Source organism: Megalops cyprinoides, chromosome 12, assembly GCF_013368585.1.
Source record: "Megalops cyprinoides isolate fMegCyp1 chromosome 12, fMegCyp1.pri, whole genome shotgun sequence".
Taxonomy (NCBI): Eukaryota; Metazoa; Chordata; class Actinopteri; order Elopiformes; family Megalopidae; genus Megalops; species Megalops cyprinoides.
Genome location: NC_050594.1, coordinates 1,659,502 through 1,679,684, shown reverse-complemented (window position 1 = coordinate 1,679,684; position 20,183 = coordinate 1,659,502). Strand labels below are relative to the sequence as shown.

General features: G+C 43.9%; 1 protein-coding gene across 1 annotated transcript; it reads right to left on the bottom strand.

The window, feature by feature from the left end:
• Window positions 1-2,232: 2,232 nt before the first annotated feature.
• cenpf (centromere protein F) lies at window positions 2,233-19,856 on the bottom strand. Its single transcript, XM_036542138.1, has 21 exons — window positions 19,806-19,856; window positions 18,328-18,536; window positions 17,811-18,007; window positions 17,077-17,189; window positions 16,861-16,983; window positions 16,491-16,736; window positions 16,054-16,256; window positions 15,638-15,763; window positions 15,369-15,497; window positions 15,122-15,244; window positions 14,684-14,819; window positions 12,604-13,673; window positions 11,124-11,706; window positions 10,099-10,604; window positions 7,902-9,995; window positions 7,623-7,706; window positions 7,248-7,409; window positions 6,824-7,001; window positions 5,934-6,401; window positions 5,600-5,775; window positions 2,233-2,454 (listed from the first exon to the last, which is right to left on the bottom strand). The coding sequence occupies exons 2-21, from the start codon at window positions 18,487-18,489 to the stop codon at window positions 2,263-2,265; spliced, it is 7,071 nt and encodes a 2,356-aa protein (XP_036398031.1). The 5' UTR covers window positions 18,490-18,536; window positions 19,806-19,856; the 3' UTR covers window positions 2,233-2,262.
• Between the last annotated feature and the right edge of the window lie 327 nt (window positions 19,857-20,183).

The following is a 20,183-nucleotide window of genomic DNA, read 5'->3' as shown; positions in this document are numbered from 1 at the left end:
ATCATCTTCCACAGTCAAAAATCAGTTCAAACAAGGCAAGTATTGTAAACGATAACCACTCAATGCAAGACATTACCCCCACCACAGGGGTATATGGTCACAAAAAACATTTTGCGTTTTAAACAGCCAGTTGCAAACAACATCTATTTTGGAAAACATTTTGGTTTCCAGGGAGGCATAACTACATGACATACACCTAAGCACCGCTGTCAGAGGCATCTGTTGCCCCGGTAACCATAATTCTATCCAATGAGATTTTTCAGATGTCTTATTCACACAGCAATCTGAGGCCTGTGAACACTTCCTTCTTCCTCCTTTATTTCCTCTAACACGATTAAGGGAATCATGTTTGAAAAATAATGAGCAAAGATAATTCCCTCTGACTGTCTGAATTACACTCACCCCTGCCTCCATTACACCTGAAGACACCTGCATTTATATTGAAGCGGCCTGGGAGCATGTGCATTCAAATGGTATTTATGTAGTTTTCACCTCCACAGGGGAAACGACACAGCTGGTATGGCTTGGCATTAAATGAGTTTAAGATGAAAATGGCATATTTTTAAACACAATAAGGGTTAAAGCAATGAAGAACCAGACTACAAGATTATGCAAACTATTCCGTAAGAAAAGTACTCAGTTACACTAACGTTTATGTCTTCAACATAATGGGTGACTCACTGGGCGAACGGGTGAAAACACTGTATACCATAAATGGCTTTGTTTCCTCATAAATATGGAAACAAGTCAGTGGACCTGGATGGGCTGAAGAGATGAGGGCGCAGACAGAGTGTAATATATACCATCACTCATGCAGGGTTCAGCACAGCAATGCGAAACTCACCTCCACCACAGAGCAGACTGCTGCTTCCCGCTGATCACAGCTATGATACATACTCACCATGCTGTCCTGCTCTACTACTGGCATGTCACCCTAATTGGATAGTCACTGTACAGGTTTGCTGCCTGAATTCAATATTCTGAACAACACTCTCAGAGCACTATATACCTGTATTATTGGGTTTCCAGGAATGGTTGTGGGAGTAAATTAATTTCACATGCAGCAGTGACATGGATCTTCCTCTGTTGTGCACCGTTACAGAAGCTGGGGCCGATTTTTTGAGACAAATACCTGACCAGGCACTCTCATTCGTTATATTTCTGTAATTGCCAGGGAGTAGTGACACGCTTAACTTAACTACAGCTAGTCTAGTATTATGAGACACTGAAAACCCCCTACACTAGAGGTGTACCTATACTGGCAGTGTAACCTCTATGCCAGCTCTACACTCAAAACTAGGAACCTTGTTTGTCTGAGGTTTTTTTTTTTTTGTCCAAACTAACTACTCTGAATTGATTAGTCCAATTATTTATTCAGCTCTACACATTTAGACCATACACTTTCCTAAAGCCAGTGCAGTAAAATATTGTTTGGGTCACAAGACTTACTATATTGCTAAAATGTCATTACTTCAGTCATCTTTGAGGTGTGGCTGCCAGCTGGGAAAGCCGAGGAGCAGACGGTTTCCTGCTGGATTGCTCACCTGCTTATCACATCAGGCTAAAAATTCACACGGGGTATGTACATTCAATAAACACGGCAGGAAATGTCCACTGTCGCCAGCAACACACTCCGTCACAAAACACGGTCCCATCTGGGGAGCCCATCTCTACACAGGGAGGATGCTGGGAAATGCTGATTGCAAGAGGAAATTTTGGTGGCAGTGTTATGGTGTCCAACTGTGGCAAGATTACATTGGGACAGGTGAGTTTATGGGAAAGGACTTCAGGGTGAGTTCTGTGTTGCTAGGGGGCATATGGTAATGGAAGATAAATTTGTGGAAGTACAGAATATTGGGAAGCTTTAAATTGGCAGGTTAAAGTATAAAAGCATTTTATGATAGAAGTAATTTCCTGTCCGGATGAAGAAAAAAGACATTCAACTGAATAGTGTTTTAGAATTTTATCAGAAGTACGAGAAAGAAAATATTTACAAGTTAGATTGTTAAGAGTGCTTCCTTGTATTTATGTAAACAAGGTAGTGGAACACTGCTAAGTATTACATACAGTTTGAAATCTGTTACCGGAGCAATAAAAATAGCTACTTGCTTTATGTGCGAGGTTTTTGCGCCATAACTAAAAGCCAATAATGAAATGTAAAAAAAAAAAAAAAAATTACATCAGGTGGTATAAAAACAAATGTAAAAAAGACTTATATTTACAAGCTGCCATTCTGAGGCCTGCCGGGCTGAGGGGCTGGCGTTACTGGACCTGGCAGTTGTCGTCCTGTCTGGCAGGGGTTGCAGCGTGTCTGCGTCTGTCCTGCTGCTCGGGAGTCCGGCCGCTGAGGGACCTCCGGGCCTTCCTGCCCTCCGCTCGCGGCACAGGGCTGTTTCCCACCGAGGAGAGGGGCCCAGAAACGCAGCCAGGTGTGCTCGGGGGGAATTCGGGCTCCTGGAGAAAAAAGGGGTGTTAAATGGCAGGCAGACAGCTGTGAGAGATGTGTGTTTTGCTACGAGCCTGAGCTGCCATGAGCAGCCGCGGCGTGGCTGTGCGCACGCTGTAGCCTTCAGCATCTTCAGCGCCTGACACCTCTAATCAGCTCTGACCTGCAGCAGCAGCAGCGCCGCCCGACTGACCGCACCTGACCCCTCCGGCCCGTCTGGAGGATTAGCCCGACTCGGACCGACACCGCACCCCTGGCTGAGGCAGGTTCCTGCGGCACCCAAGTTCATTAAAAAAGTTCCAGCCCCATCTCAGCACCCCCATTAGGCTGTGCTTTCCCAGAAAACTCCCAAATCCAAGGAGATTAAGCCATTGTCTGTGTCAACAAGTGTGTGAAAGGGGCACTCTAAGTGGTTTACTTTCCCCTTTCCAGCACAGTGCAGGATCACAATGGTGCTTTCTCCATGATCTCCACTCCTTTAAAACCAAGATGATGGAAAATAAGCAAATGAGTCCAGGTGACCATCAAGAGAAAATAGGAGAAACTGAGTATGTTCTACTCAATACGTTGGCTTTGGACTGACTTTATGGTCCTACTGGCTTAAGGCTAGACAGAAGAATATCAGTGAGTGCAGGCTAGCCTGTGTTACAGGGTTTCTGATAACTGGGCAGAAATATTGTGGCCTTGGAGGCAACTTTGAAAAAAATTAGATTTTTTTTTTTAGGTAATTTTACAGGTGACAGCAAAGAGAGGACCCTAACATAAATGTGCTTTCATACTGCAGATAATCTAAGCTAAAAGTACCTAGAAACTTTCTGAACATTAAGTATCACTTGAATGAGGTGAGAGAAAGCCATGTCCTTATCTCTGGGTGAAACACTGTATATTTCAGACTGACACTGGAGCCTGGCATTACTGGACCTGACTGCTCGGTCCTGCTGTGCTCATGTCCTGCCTGCATGTCTCTCTGCTCAGGAGTCCTTGCGGTGCAGCCTGACCTCCTCTCTGACTGCGCTGCTCTGGGAAGAGAAAGGGTTTGCAGCATTTATCCAACAGCTGGCCAGATATTCTCATTTAAACACGATCACGCATAATAGCTTCCTGTGTGGGCTACTTGACTGTTCCACAGCATATCGACTAACCACAAGAGCTGTGATTTCAGGGGGTATGCATTTCAGAGCAAGCTGCCTTCACCTGAAAGTTATGTCACCACTACATACACCCGTGCTATCCCTAACATTGGGCCTTGGCTTGCTACAGAATGGTGTTGTGGAGCACCTCTGGCAGAGAGAGCACTACCTGCTAGGTGGAAGAAAGCCTGGAATACAGAAAGTTACAAATCGTAAAGTAAAGAACAGGTGGAGAAAAACACTCAAGTTTCATGGAAATTTGTGTTCATTTCTGCCTAGAGGACCACTGGGCCCATTCTCATTTTTCTCCATTCAAAACCAATATACACTACTGCAATTTATACAGTTAATATTTACGATATTACAGTATGTACCGACACAAGTATGAGAGAGACATCAGTCTCTCTTACTAATGAAAACAGCACTAGGAGACACTGCAAGCAGTAAATGGTTGCCACTTCCGGCCTTCTGCAATTTGGGAAAATCGTTTTTGTTGACAGCATCCATTTTCGGTGATGTCACAGACAAAAAAGTGTTTACTCAACAGCTCATTTCAGATTTTCTCTCAAGTATTTCTCTCTTTTTCAAAAATATCCAATGATTGAATGCTACCTATTCATGTCTGTGATTCTTGCTCAAGCTCCACTTTTCATTCTTACATGGTGGAGTAACCTATTGGATTCAGCTAAAACTCACGACTGTTCTGTTCTTTTGACATTTATTTGGACCAAAAGCATCCCTCCTTCTTCTGTCTAACTAGCTGTACGCTATCCTTTTAAATGTCATTTTCCTTTTTACCTTCAAACTACTTCTTTGTTTGGTAAAATAGCGTCATATGAAAAGTGCATGTTACCTCTGTTTAATGTGTTCCTATTTTAAAAAGTTAAAGCACAGAATGCCAAGAGAAAAGTTTGCATAACCCATTACTCCAGAGACAAATACCCACAACTTTTGCCTTATACATTTGGATAATGGAGGAAAGGTTAGTATTATTTTTGCTTTAAGTAAGCACCTGTCATTGTTTCAAGTTTGAGTTTCAATTTTGACTATTCACCGAGCAGCCAGTTGCAAAGAAGTAAAATCTACATCTATCATCACATCAAAAACTAATGAGCAATCCTGGCTAAACTGAATGAACAGACCCGATGAAACCTGTGCAGAGAAAGAACAGCATTAGAGCTAACACACGCTGCCAGAAATATCCCATCAAAATCACGCTCTGACCTACCACCAGCCAGCAACCTCAGCCTGTTACGAGCCTGTTTGAGTTAACACGCTCCTCAGAATGACCAAAAAAAGATTCAAGAGTCGTTTGGGACACTTTCTAAAAGAAAAGCAGTCACTGGCCGCTCAGGGCACTGTGACCCAGGTGAGGGTGACACAGGTAAGACAGCAAAGGAAGGCCTGAGCTGACAGCAGGTGACTGAGCCTTGTGCTGCAGAAAGACAGCAGCCCTTCAGCATGTCAGACAGCTGGACCCCTGAGCAGTCAGAGGCCTGGACATGAGAGTGAGCGAATCAGAGCTGATCCGCTCTCTCCCCCTAGTGGCCAAAGCAGCTACTGAAGGCTTGGAACAGCAGCAGTACACCAACATCCAACGCTTCCCTTACACAACACAAGCCTCTTAAAATAAGAAACAATCAATAAATTCCAACACCGGTACATAGTACAAACAATTTTTTCCCCAATCTGTATAGACATTCATTTCATTTTACCATTTGAGCATGTAAAAAATCACAGTGGTTAAAATTATAAGACTGTAACCATAGGACCCATGTTCCCAAAACAAAGCAAGTAAATTCATTTCATTGTCTGCCTTGTTCTTTCAGTATGAAACAGAAAACCTGATCATTTCTTTCAGGTAATATTAAAGTAAAATCCATTTTAATGGTAACGGAATATTTCCAGCTGACTTTGAACGATGAAAACCGTGGGTATACAGAAAGCGCGATTTAGTTCCAAACAGAGAAGGAAAGCTGATGTGCGTGGAGTTCATGTAATGGAATTTGGACAGTAGACTCACTTTTTGTTGTCTGCTGCCCTCTGCTGGTTGTTTAGGGCTATGGACAGAGGCATCGGGCGTTTTGGGGTTGTGAGCGGAGAGGGATCTCCGAGCAGCCAGGCGAGGACTGCATCGCTGTATCGTCGTTCTGCGTACAATGTAGGGGCTCGCCTCTCCCATGGGAATGTCCGCAAAACCTGGGGGAGACACACAAAGCGTGAGGGATAGGGGGCAGGAACCGCTTGGAAAACAGTCTGGAAACATCTCAAGACCAGGCTGAATAGTCGCATTTAAGAAAGATTTCCGGAGGAACTCATTCATCCAAAGAGTGCAGTAGCGATGGGTAGGGGCTCACCTTTCTGCACCAGCTCTGGTAAGCCCTCGGGTCTGAACTCGCTCTCCTCCTGGGTGGCCTGGGATGGAACCCCTGCTTTAATCCTCTTGGAGAGGTTATACAGGGCCTCCTGCGCCTTCGTGGGCACGTCTCCCACCTCAGACGACCCCGCCCACTGCCTCTTCCCCGACACCTGACACTGTCCATCCTCCTTCTTCTCTTCCTCATCAGGCGTGGTGCCCTCAGACACCGCTGCATTCTGGGACACCTTGGTCAGGGACTTCCTGCCTTTGGAGGTTGACGCCTGGCTGGTGAGCTGGGCGATTCTGTTCGTCAGGGTTTCGTTGGTCTCCTCCAGCTTGTGCAGGTTGACCATGAGGCTGCAGTACTTGTCCGTGCTCTCGTCCGCCTCCCTGGTCTTGTCTTCCAAGGCCTCCTTCAGCTCTATAATCTCCGCTTGCAGGTCCTCCACATTGTAGCTGCTGTCACCTGTTAAGAGTCCACAAGCCAAATATTGAAATTCACAGCCAGGACAGATGAGCAAGTGAGATCAATAACACCAAGAAATAAATTTGCAGACATAAATTATAATGCTGCACATAGCAAAGTTACAAATATCAAAGAAGCACATTCAATGGACAGAGGGAAAAAAAAAAAAAAAAAAAAAAAAAAAAAAAAAAAGAGTACACTCCAGCCTTGATTCAGTCTAACAGTAACGCACTCTGACTTTTTTGGAAACGCACGTCATTTTATTTAGACTTCCCCAAAGCTGAAGAGAAGGCAGGTCAGTAACACTTCAGTCTTTGAACAGAAATGCTTTTTATAAAAATGGAACAAAAATCGCAGTCCAGATGTGTTTCACATCTCTTTACATAACATTTTAAAATGGATGTGGCCCACGTTACGAGCACCTTGTTTTCGGCTGTTCCGCATGGTTGCGATGAGCGCCCCCTGCTGGTCGTTCTCCTCCACGAGGGCCTGCTTCTCCTTCTCCAGCTGCTTGCAGGACTTCATCCACAGGTTCATCTTGCTGAGAGCAGAGTCCCTCTCTTTGGAGAGCCGGGTGACCCTGGAGGACAGCTCATCTGTCTAAAAACATTACACACAACGGAGCAATCAGAACACCTGGGGATGCAGTACATTACACTCAGTCAAACACTATATACAGTTTTAAAATATGCAATCAAATAATATCACAAATTAAAATGGTATATAATAACATAATATTTGTATCAATAATAGAAGTCATACAAGATCCTAAGTACCCAAGTTATTAATAATTTACTACTTATTCTACATAAGTTAAATTTACAACTTTATATAAAAGGTACTGACCTTAGTGTTGTCAGCTTGCTCCAGTTTGCATTCCAGCTCTCGTAAGGCTGAATTTAACTCCTCTTTGCTGGACTTCAGAGTGCTGATTTCAGATGAGAGCTGGCTGGCCTCTCCTTCTGCTGCGGTCAGCTCTTTCTTCATGGCCTGAATCTCTGCCTCACGCTGGGGAACAGAGACCACATTATCTGACATCACTTAATTGTGACAAAATGATCTTTCATTTAAATAAATCTGTTGAATATGAACCCAAAGCAACAGCACTTTTTACACAAGTTCATTTAATCTACTCATTAAAAAAAGCTTTTGACCACTTCAGGAGCTTTTAAACTGTTTACCATGTGCAACAAATTATACAGTCACAGGAAAAGCGCTTACCTGCCGCTGGCCTTCCTCAACCCTTCTCCGCTCTTCCTCAATTTCACTCTGCAGCCTCATATTACAGTCCTGCAATGCTTTCATCTGGGGAGGACCAACATAAAATGTCAGCATTTTCAAAATGTACTCAGGCTAAAGAAAACAGTGGCACTTCTCACAAAAAGGACATTCAAATTATAAAACCATTAAATAAAACAGGAAAGTAGTCAAATGTGTTTATATCTCTGAACACATGCAAACAGCACTATCTATGAAGCTGATTTTTCTCCCTGCGCTTACCTCTTCAGTGAGCTCTGCCTTATCGTGTTTTTCAGCTGCCAGGTCGTCTTGCAGTTGCTTCACTTGTCCCTGTAGAGACCCGACGGTGAGCTGCATGGCCTCTGCCTGTGCAGCCTGCTCCTGTGCCGTCTGTTCCCGCTGTGCAGAGGCTGCCTGCAGCCGCATCCTCTCCCTCTGCAGCTCGTCCCGCTGCGTCTCCGCAGAGGCCAGCTTCTCCTCCGCCTCCTGCCTCAGAGTCTGCAGCTCGGCCACCTTCTGCTGCAGTCTGTCAACCTCCCCCTGGCACTCCCTCTGCTCCTGACGTTTGGCCTCGCAGTCCTCTTGCAGGGATTGGTTTGTGGACTGCAGATCGGCCAGACGTTTCTCGGCTTCCTGGAGTCTGTGAGTTAGTGTCTTGCTTTCGGTTTCAAGAGATGCTAACTGATTTGCAAGGTCCTGCTCTTTCAAGTGTGTGGAGTCGAGTTCAGTTTGACAGGCTTGCAGCTGGCCATCCAGGAAACTCACTTGGGTTTGAAGCTCCTTAATGGTGTTGTCCTTACTTATGTCTAACTCCTTCATTTCTCTCTCAGCTCTGTCTAGCTTCGCAGACACCATGAGAGTAGACTCTTGCAGCTGCTCACACTGTTTACTTTTTTGAGCAAGTTCCTTTTCGAGTTTCTCCTTCTCCTCTTTGAGGCTGTTTTTATCTGTGGTCACCTGTTCCATTTTTTTGGTGAGCTCCATCTTTTCAGCCTCCAGATCTTCCAGCTCAGCTTTGGCGGTTTCTGCCTGCAGGATCGCATCCTCCACACTCTGCTCCTCCATCTCTCTCTCCCTCTCCAGCTTCTCCACACTGTCCTGGAGAGAGTCTGCCCGTCTCTGGGCAGCCTTGAGAAGCTCCCTCATATGGCGCTTCTTTCTCTCATCAGCTTCAATCCGAACGCGGAGTTTCTCGATGCCTGCTCTCATCTGGGTGACCTCCTCCTGGGTGGAGTTTAGTCTGGATGCTATTTCTCCCTTTTCTATGAGGGAGGATTCCAGTGACTGGGAAAGCCTCGACTTCTCCTCTGCCAGAGTCTGGATTTTGCTCACCATAGTTTCAGAGTCCCTACAGGCTGTGCTTTGTTCCTCTTTAATCTTGTACAGCTCCTTCAGTAAGTCTTCCTTCTCCCCATTCAATGAAGCAACGGTGCTCTCCAAGGTCTGAAGCGTTTGTAAAACCTGCTCTTTCTCCCTCTGCATGCTCTCGAGGCTGCTGCAGGCCATTTCTCTCTGTCGTTTTTGTTTTCTAATGTCTTCCTCAAGGATCTTAATGAGTTCTCTTGTTTCACTGCTGCTTTTTTCCAGCTGTTCGGCTTTCGCCTTCCACTCCAGCAGGGACTGATCAGCACTGTCTCTCTCCTCCGTACACAAGAGCAGCTCCTGTTTCAGCTGCTGCCCTTCACTTGTCGCCACATTTAAATTCTGTTCCAGGTTACTGTTGACTTTCCTACTCGCATCAATCTCCACCTCCAGTTTGTGCTTCTGTTCCTGCATCTCCTCTATGTCCACCTCCATTGACAGTATGTGTTTCTCGAGATTAGCCTTCTCAGATCTCACCCTTTTCAGCTCACTCTCCAGCTGCAGGAACTTCTCATCCCAGCCGCCCTTGGCAATCTCCAAGGTCTCCAGCATCTCCATTACATCTGACAGCTGACACTTAGATGTCTGCAGTTGCAGTTTCAAAGAACTGACTTCTTCCTCCAGTTCTTCAATGTGGACAGACAGCTGCTGTTTCTCCTGAATGGCAGAGTTTAATTTTTGAACAGAATCCAATGTATCCTCTTCCATTTTGTGCACCTTATTCTCCATCTCAGTAACCAAGTCTTTCTTTAAAGTAAGCTCAGCTGTGGCAAGCTCTAACTGAGAGTGCAGAGTCTGAAGCTCCTCTTGCAATGTTTGGATAGCTGCTGTATTTTTTTCTAGGTCTTCTTGCAGTTCCACGGTGGCTTTGCCATCTTTTAAATCATCCCTGAGAAGAGATGACTCCAGCCCTGCAACCCCTTCCAGCTCCTCACTCTTCGGTTCATCTTCTGCTTTTTGGGAAGTGGCAGAGTCTTCCATTTCAGCATGATGCTGCAGATCAAACAGAAACAAAAGCTTTAGCATTGGAGGCATATTTAGCCATTACACACATTTTTTCAGATTCAAATTCATATTCTCCTTTATTATACCTTACCTGCAACAGTTCTTCACGGTCAGCATGAAGAGACTGCGATCCAACATGGAGATGCTGCATCTGCAGTCTTGCAGCCTCCAGCTCAGAGGATAACGCCACAGAGTGCTGCTTCTCCTCCACCAGGTTGGCTTCCATCTCCAGGCGCTGGCTTTCCAGTTTTTGCTGCCAGCTGCTCACCTCAGAAGCATGCTGCTGTTGGAGCTGCTCCAGATTCTTCTGGGAATTGTGTAACAAACTGTTCAACTCTGCGATCTCTGTTTTAGAGACCTGTCTCTGAGTCTCCATCTGGTCCTCCAGAGTCCTGACTGCCTCCTCAAATGCATGAGAAAGCTCTTCCAGCTCTGCAGACTTCTGCTGAAGCTCCTCTTCCAAGAGGCCATCAACATGACCGCCAGTCAGGGAATCATTGCTGGAATCTAATTGTTCCTGCTTCATCTGCAGGGCTTCGTTGCCACGAGATGCCTGAACATCGCTGGTCTCATCCTGTGGAACAGACTCCTCTGCAACTAATGAAAACATTGAGTCAGAATCAGCACTTTTGCAAGGCCCAGAATGCGAGTCTGCAGCCGAGTCCTCAGAAACGCCACTGCTATGCAGCAAGTCCAAACTGACATCAGCACACGTAACTTTAAGCTCACCAGAATCCGGCTCACTGGTTAAACTGATGTTCACAAACGGACTTCGCCGATAGTCCTCTCCAGATTCGGCTCTTAGGGGTGTGCCTTTCTCCCCTTCCAGCTGCATCTGCTCGATGAGAGACTGCTGCTCTGAAACCTGAGAGAGTAAAGCAGTGTACTTCTCCCTGAAGGTGTCATGTTCACTCTGTAGAGAAACAAGTTTCTGATGAAGGTCTATTTGCTCTTTTTCAAACTCTTTGTTTTTCAAGTGAACTTTATCATTCTGCTCTGTAGTCTTCTCAAATGTAGACCTGAGAGACTCATACTCTTCTCTTAGACTTTGTAATATCTGCTGAAGGCCATCATTCTCCTGCTTTAATGCATCTCTCTCCTCTTTTATATTTTGACTGCATTTTTGCAAAACCTCAATTTTGCTGTCTAGATCTGCTTTCTCTTCTATCAGTTGATGGTACATTTTCTCCAGGTCAGTATATTTATGAACCTCCTCCTCCAAGGCCACTTGGAGTTTTCCCTTTGCCTCCTGAAGCAACTCCATTTCAACAGCCAGTGAAGAAACGGTTTGTCCGTGATTCTGAGTTTCCTCCATGCATGCACGCATTTGGGAAATCTCATTGTCTTTCAGACTAACTTCTTCCCTCACAGAACACAATTCGTCTTGTAAGTTGGAATACTGCAGCTCACTATTCTCTAGTTTCCTTTCCAGCGTGCTGATTGAGCCTTGAAGTTCATCAATCTGAGTCTGGTAAGAATTCATGGCAGCTTCATTATCTTCCAGATCCATTTGAAGCATTTCCATCTGGACCTCAATTTTGTTCATTTTAAGGCCATTCTCTTTTAGTGCATCAGAGGCTCTGACCCGCTCCAATTCAGCCGTGTGCAGCTTCTCTTCCAGTGATTGGATCACACATTTATTTTCTTCCATGTGGCTCTCGGAGGCTTTCAGGGCAGATTTTAAAGTCTCCATTTCTTTCTGATATGAAGAAGCAGTTTGCTTCCAATATTCCTTTTTATGGCAGATTATTTTGTAGGAATCATTCACTTCAGTGAGTTTCTCATTACCAGTCGCAACATCCTCTCTTAACTGGGATATTTCAGCTTCTGCCTTCTCCAGCTTCCCTTCTGTCTCTTTAGCTTCAGTGCTTCTGCTCTCCAGCTGAGCCCTCATCGCCTCACACTTTTCTTTCAAGCAGTTTTGTTTCTCACCATAATCTCTCATTTCTGAAACACGCATTTCTGACTCAGTTCTAAGTTTCTCTGCAAGTTCCTTAATTTCCTTTTCTTGGGAAGACAGTTTACTTGCTTTATCATTCAAACTATTCTCTAATTCACGGTTCAGTTCCACAGCAGAAGCGTACTTGCCCCGGAGATCCTCCAATGAGCTCTTAAGCTCGGCACACAACTGACTTGTTACCTCATGCTCTTTTTTCAAGGTCAGAGACATCTGCACTGCGGCCTCTTTCTCTGCAACAACACTCGACAGCACAGAGTTCTCCTTTGTTAAGGCATCTTTCTCCTCACACAACAGTTTATGGGTTTCCTGGAGACTTTGATTCTTTGTGTTCAGCTCCTCAGATTCCTTTTCCAGCTCCAGCAGTTTCTCCTTCAGCGCTGCATTTTCCTTTTCCAGTTCAGAGGCCTTGGTCTCAGACTCCTTTATTTGACCTCTGAGTTCCTGTGTATTTGTTTCTAGGATCTCTAGCTCATGGACTTTCTGGTTCAGCGCTTCTGTAGTGTTTTGTAAAGCACTTTTGCTCTCCTCTGCTGCTGTTGCGTAACTCCTACATTGTTCTTCGAGAGAAGCAACATGTTTAGCTTGCTCAGCAAGGACATTCATTTCTTGAAGAATTTTTTCATGACTTTTTTCTGCCTCCAACATCTTATCCTGGAGATTATCTTTGACTTTGGACAGGTCGTCGTACTTGCATTGCCACTCTGCACTTAGGCTTTTTTGGACTTTCAGAGCAGATTCCAGGGCAGAGATCTGATCCTGCAGGATGGCCACATCCTGCTGGCTCTTCTCAAAGTTCAGCTTTGCCTGCTCAGCCTCTTCATTTAACTTTAAGAGGCTTTCCTCATATTTCTTGATTAAGCTGTCCTTTTCTTCTGCAAATTCCTCTGTTTGCTGCTCTTGTTGAACCACAGTCCGAGCCAAGCTGTCCTTCAAGTGTGAGATCTCATTCTCTTTCAGCTCCATCACTGAATCTTTAGACTTGAGGAGGTCACATGTGCTCTCATAACTTGATAAGAGTTCATTGTGAGATTTCTCCATTATCTCCATCTCGACAGTCTGCTGTTTCAATTTACCCTCCAACTCCGTCACCTGCCCCTGGAGAAGAGTGATCTGCACCGCTGTATTCTCCAGATCTTTACTGTGCTTCTGGTCAGCCTCCATTGAATGTTTCTGAAGCTCTTCATATACTCTACCCTTTTCCTCCAGTTCCATGCATTTGTTGAGAATTTCACCTTTCAGGGAATCTATCTGGGCAGTCAAACATCCCTTCTCATTCTCCAGATTCTGCAGCTTTTGATTGAGATCACTGTGGATATGATTAAGTGAATCTATGCTCTTTTCCAGTTCGCTAATTTTGCTCAGCATAGTTTCGCGTTCAGTGTCTATATTGTTGATGAGATTTTCCTTCTCATTTTTCCAGCTCAGGAGAGTCTCGTGCTCCTTCTTTAATTCATCACATTCATTCTGTTTTGAATTCAGAGTTAGCTGCAGGTCGTGGTGCTCTTTCTCCAGAGCAGTGTGCTTGTTTGCCATTTGCTCCATTTCTCTGCTCCGTTTCTGAATTTCCTTTTCATACGTTTCCTTCTTTGCTTCCTGTTCAGCCAGAGTTTTCTTCAGGTTTTCCAAATCCTGGGCAAAAGACCTGTTGAGGCTTTCCATTTTGACCTGAAGTCCTTTCAGTTCTTCACTTTGAGCCTGACTTTTAGCTGCGTGAGAAAGATGCAGAAAGAGAGCATGCTTTAGCAAAAATTATGAAATGCGTAAATAAAATCAGCACAACAAAAATAATGATGAAAATAAACTTTCCTCAGGTACCCCACGGGGTACAAAAAGGCCATTCAGCCGAATGAGTGTATACCCATTAGATAAATGGATGTATACCAAAACAAAAAACAAGTGTACATTCTAAACATTGCCCATTCTGCAATGTAAGACAAATTTAGACCATTTGTAACATGTGACTTTTGTAGACTAAATGAAAAGGTAAATTATTTGTTCAATTTAAAATTTCAGCCCAAACAGGTATCATGTGCATACATTTCTACTGAATGAGAAAAGTAATTCATATTTGTCAATAAACAGACATGGTTAGTACAAGACCTTAAAGGGGTTACTGCATTTTGTGAGGAAGCACAGCATTTTCAAAAAAAATATATTATAGGTTTGAGTTTAACCTTATGTAATAGCCAAAAGTATGCATTTTTAAAACTGACACATTCATAGTAGATTTAGGCTACATTAAACACTAACAACATCCATGGCAAAGTGGACATAAAAAATCATATTTATAAGGTAAATATCTTAAATATCTAAAACCAATTTTGACTCAGCAGTCAATGCACAACAAATGATGAAACACTATTTTGAAATGCTACTCCGGGCATCAGCAACCTCTCTTTTTCATGAGAGAATTACAGAAAAATGTTTGGCAACAAAGATTCAGAGAAGTAAAACTCTATGATCACTTTGTCCACATCACACCCACTGATCTGAACAGGTAATGCTGCCAATGCTCTACAGTTTCAAAATGGATCTACATAATTAACTTTGCACATGTATAATTTTTACATTATATATGCATTTGCAAGACCCATGTTTTTTACTCATTTAGTTTCCCCTTGTCCGAACATCACTGTAGAGTTCCTGTCCAGTAACCAATGAAAACAAAAACTAAATGCTGTTCAAAAGGCTTCACCTGCCGTTCAGAATCACGTACCTTTGAGATCCTCCACCGCACTATGGCTCTGCTTCAGGTTTTGCTTAGTGGTTTTCAGCTCTTCCTCCACTTGAGATGATCTCTTTGAGCCTTGCTCCACCTGACAGCTGAGACCATTCTTCTCTCTCTGCACCTCCTATAAGAGGTCAAACATAGTCAGTTACACTATCTGCAACTACAGATGTCTCACATGAGCTTCACAAATTCTATAAAACATGATGTCGATCACAATGTAAATCAAAATAATGTGAAGGACGAGTAAAACAGCGTTGTAAATTTAAACACAAGTAAAACAAGAAATGCCAGCCTCTGAGGCAACTTATTAGTCAGTGAGGCCATCTCCTCAAAATACAGGAAGAGAAAAACTGCTAAGAAAGATTTAGGAATTGAAAGATTAATTTGTTTCTCCTGAGGAAATCCAATCAAAGGCTCACCTACCTCAAATTTCTTCTTCAGATCCGTCTCTTTAGCCTGGCTGGCCTGCAGGGCTTGCTCCACTCTGCACAGCTTCTGTTTCAGCTCTTCTAAATCCTTTTCCAGACGACTCTTCTGTGCCATCACCTGCAGAATAAAGCAAATGTGATTATCACCTGCAGAATAAAGCCCTGAGGCCAGCACAGCACAAAGAAGCCACTTCACCATGTCACCCTCGTTACAGACCCTCACACTCATTACACACGATTACCTTTTCCATGTCAGACTGCAGGACATTTTGGTCCTTTTTAGCCTGCTGGAGCTCCTGGCTCATCTTTGTTTTCGTCTGGTTAAACTGCTGGTCCAGAGTGCGGTGGGCATTCTGCAGATGTGCAAGCTCCTACGAAAAGAGAATGCAGATTAATCCAATATTCAGCAAATAATACCAAATACAGAAATAGCCTCAAAACAATTACCATATAGTTAACATTCCACAGTTACAATGTACATAAAAATAATCATGCCATCATCAGACAGCACCTTTTGGCTCTCCCTCTCCTGGTCCTTGATCTTCTGCTCCAGTGCCCGACGGGAACTCTCGGCATTGTGTCTCTGGCAGTTCATCTCCTCTGTCACCTGCTTCAGTTTCTGCTCCACTGACGAACACTGAGAAACAATGTTAAACACGGCATCATATAGGGTGCCCGAGACTGCCATATCAAATCAATAATCAATCAGACCTTAACTCTGAAACTTGCATATGACTTGCTTATGTAACATTGAGGCCTATCTGAAAAGTGGTAAGATTGGATTAATTTCTACTGCCAGGTTTTGTGGTTCAAGTCAGTCAACTGTAGCACACTACAGTAGTGTTACCCAAAACAATAATCAAGTCACTGAAAATACTCAGCGAGGGTGAAAATAAGGTGCATCAGTGGGCTTTTTGTCCCCATTACCTTGCTAACTGCTTGCTCATACTGTCCCGACACCTTGGTAAGCTCATCTCTGGACTTGCTCAGGGCTTTATCTTTCTCGCCAAGGTCTTTTCTGGCTTTATCCAGCTGGTTCTGAAGTTCTTGAAACTTGTTCATTTGGTTCTTCACCTCCTTCTCCTGGGCCTGGAGTCTAAGATTGAGCTCAGACAGCTTGGCTTTCAGATCTGTAACAAACAAAAACTGTAGGAGGAACCTGTCTGGGCACACTGCCACTGTCCCCTACAGAGAAACTACGCACATCCAGAGCTATGACCTTCACACCGTGCTGCAGCTGGCCCATAGAACTGTCATCATATTAGCCTCCATGTTAAAGCATTTTAGCATGGGTTGTGAGAGACAGCACACTAACAAGTAAAGTCAGTCTCATAGAGATAAAATGCCATCTGTAGCCAACAAACCTTGATTCGCCGTCCTCAGCTGCTCAATAGTCTGAGCGCTGGCCGAGTCGCTCAGCGAGGCCACTGTGTCTCTGGGGGTCTGTTTGACAGGCGTCTCCGCTGGTTCCCACAGGTAGCTGGAATTCCCGGTCCGCCTCTTCAGCGGAGTCTCCATGAAGTTGTGCGATTGACGGCTCGGTGTCTGGTCCTGTTGCCACGGGAAAATGGAGGACTGTGCCTGCTGCCGTGCAATGTTCTTGTGGCTCACTGATGATTGGTTTAAAAGCTGGAGAGGAAAAACGGGACAGTTAAAGATCTTAAAAGTCTCTGTCCCCTACACTTAAGAGAGCTAAACATTAAAATGAACTAGGAATTTAAATAAATTTAATGCTGGTATACTCATGTGAGTCTGAAAAACTCACTTTGACTTGCATAAGTTTCAGCTCTGCTTCCACCTTTTTCCTCTCTTCTACTTCTTTGTTGTACTTTTCTTGAAGGTCCTCAAATTTTGAATCTGGGAAACAGAATCATATTTCAGTGTTTTATCTGTAAAAAGGAATGTTAAATTGATTTTTCATAAAGTGGGGAAGGTAGAGTGCTTCAGTACCATGCTGCCTGTAGTTTGGAGTGATGGGTGTTGCAAAAGTCTTCTGTGGAGTGCTGTAGGGCTGTGAGTCTAACACATGCGAGCTCTGGGTCCTATCCAGCTCATTCTTGTACCTGTAGATAAAGAGCATGCATTTCAACTAAAACTCTAACTCAATTTGTTGACCAATTCATTTCCTTTTAACTTTTTCTTTTTAATATTCACTATAACATTCACAGATCCTTGTGAACAATACTTTTCTCCTCCACTGTCAAACAATCGCAGTGACAGACTTATGCATCTTGATGAATTCTATTAAAGTCATATCCAAAATGAATGGAAATCGATCACACGTGTGAAAAATGAGATGGGATTTGAGGCTTTTTTGACTGCATTCAAACCAGGGGGCAGGATTCCCCAGTACCAGGGCTCCATCAGCAATGCAACATGTCATACACAAATAATATCCTCCATATTTCACACTAACCAAGTATTCCACCTAGCAGAAGCATTTAGCACTTGCAGGGTGCTCACATGCTCGCTTGAACATTGTTAAAATTATGCTTGATCTGGCCTGGCCTGTAAGAAAGTCACAGTTGCAGAATCATGGATCAATGAAACCTGCAATTCAGCTGCACACACACAGCTATGAAAAAAAAAAAAAAACATAAATTAAAATATTAATAAGCACATTTTATCAATCACAAAAGTTATAAAGATAGCACGTTGTCCCGGTCCTAGTAAGAGGAGCTCACCTCTTGATCTCTTGTTCCAGCCTCTCAATCTGCTTCTTGCTGGAGTTAAGCTGTCCCTCCAGGTAGTTCACCTGCTGCTCCTTCACCTGCAGCTCATGGGTCACCTTCTGTCTGGTTTTCTCCAGGCCATCGCAGGACTCCACCAGGGACTGGTTCTCCCTCTTAAGAGCCTCTGCATCCTTTTTCTCCTGGTCCACCTGATCGAAAGGAAGACACAAATCTCTCTAGAACAAACCAAAACCACAAACCATTTCAGAGAAAAACCATGAGCAATATTATGTAACACCAAATTTGGCCCGGTAGTCAATACAACAAAATCAGTGTCCTTAACTTCAGCAGTCACTTTAAGAATGTGTTACATTCTCCCACCTAACTCGTGTGAGAACTTTAAAGTAGCACTTGCTTAAATGAGTAACTCAAAGTTCGCTATAAAACCCATGTATGTTTTATTATGTCAGACCAAGTCAATCCCTCTGGCTTCTCATTATAGGATGTCTGAAACGGAGCCAGCTTCTACCTTCTGCTTCTGTTTCTGGAGAGCAGCTTCCAGGGAGTCGAGCTGAAACTGCTTCTGTTGCCTCTCCTTCTTCAGCTTGTCGAGCTGGCTCTCGATCTCCTGGATCTTCTGGAGGGCTTTTCCAGGAAGCCCATCCTTCCACTCCTCTAAGGCCCAGCTCATGTTGGATCACTTCTGTAGTCCTCACCTCACATGTATCCCAGCCTACCCTGAAATCAGGTACACAAGCCACTAGAGGACATCCAACACGAAAAAAGCACTTTATAATAATATTATTATTAGCGATACGAGTAACCCGCTTGTTATCAGCATAGCTAATTTTGAAAGTACAAGCAGAAATATGTCGTAGGAATTGTCCACACTTTTTTTTGGAACCACAAAAATTATTTCATTTTTACCAGTTGTCATCAGTATGGTAGTGACAAAACAAAACGGTAAGCTGCAGTAAGACAGATATTCTGTACGTTGCGTAGAATCCACTCACAGATCACTAAGAGTAATACAATTCCTGTATAACTCAACTACTGCAGCGCTTTTTGCAGTCGTGTATGGGTACAACTCGACACTGAACCAAGTCTCATTGCTTCAGCCTAACACACATCGTTACTGTGTTACTCACACAGGCTGTAAAACACGCAAACCTGTGCACATTAAATGCAGTGATCGGGCAGTATCCGCCAACCCGCTGAACATGAAACTGTACAACTGGCGGAGTCATTATGCACGTCGCAAAAACCGGCAGAAATTAAACAGATTTATTAATGTGTGAACTCGTGTACTCAGAGGATAACCCCGACATGAAGTTAACCAAAATATGCTGCCTGTAACATTTAAAACTGGACGAGCTGCACGCTTAATAGCAAAAGAATTTAGCTAGCTGTGCAAGATAGCTCATTTGTACAGGTGTTAGCGAGTTCACTAGCCAACATTAACCAACTAGCCAACACGCCACATACACGTTACGATAGGGATTGCTAGCTAGCGATGGCATCAGAAGCAAGGTTTATAGCCAGCAGGAGAGCAGCGCCAGTTGTTTGCCACTACTAAGCTGGCAGCTAGGTAGATATCTAAATTAACGTTTGCTAGAAACGCCAGACATTTTAATCGCAAAAACAGTGTTGCTACTCTGAGTTACCTCTCTAACGGCTACCTGCTTTGTTTAATTAACACCAACGGTAGCAAGCCTTGGTATTCGATTTTTAACAGGGGAGACAAAATATTATGCCTTTGGCCAAAGTTTGAGTAACATGGCAGGTAACTAACGTTAACTTAAGAATCAACAGACAACCACACAGACTAACGTTAGCGAACATTAGCCACTGACAGCTAACATAGCTAGCGAAGGAGAAAGTTACAGTTAGCTAAACAAAACCGTACAGTTGGCTGACTAGCTAAACTCCACTCCAGTTTTACATAATCGCTGGCAATCGTTAGCTATTTTATCAACAACAACAATCGAAATAATCCAGCATTTTTACCTGACGATGGTTTAACTGTTAATTCATGTCGTGCAATGTCGTTGTCTGAATCGCTTCAGTCCTGCAATTCAAACACAAAATCGGAATTCAAATATCTCCACTTTTTTTGTAAATGGCTAAAAGCGGCATCGCCATTGGCCACAGACCCACAGCCTCGGCTCAATTGGATGTTGTTGCATGACGTTTCACGGTAGTTGGCTGTGATTGGATGTTGTGGAAATTGTATTTAAATAGGAAGCCCGCTCGGAGACGGTTCATTGACACAGAGAGGAGGTGACAGCTGATTGGTTCAGAATTGGTTTGAAGGCACGCGGTCGAAGGAGGCGCTATGAAAAGTGAAACAGTGGTACAACGCTACTGCAACAGATATTCTGTATT

Bases quoted from the DNA above. Each gene is read 5' to 3' on its own strand.
- cenpf (XM_036542138.1), bottom strand. From the start codon at position 18,489: ATGAGCTGGGCCTTAGAGGAGTGGAAGGATGGGCTTCCTGGAAAAGCC. The intron at 6,402-6,823 runs GTGCTCGTAACG...GACTCTTAACAG, and splicing joins GCGGAACAGCCGAAAACAAG to GTGACAGCAGCTACAATGTG. The intron at 2,455-5,599 runs GTGAGTCTACTG...TTTTTTCTCCAG, and splicing joins AGGGCAGCAGACAACAAAAA to GAGCCCGAATTCCCCCCGAG.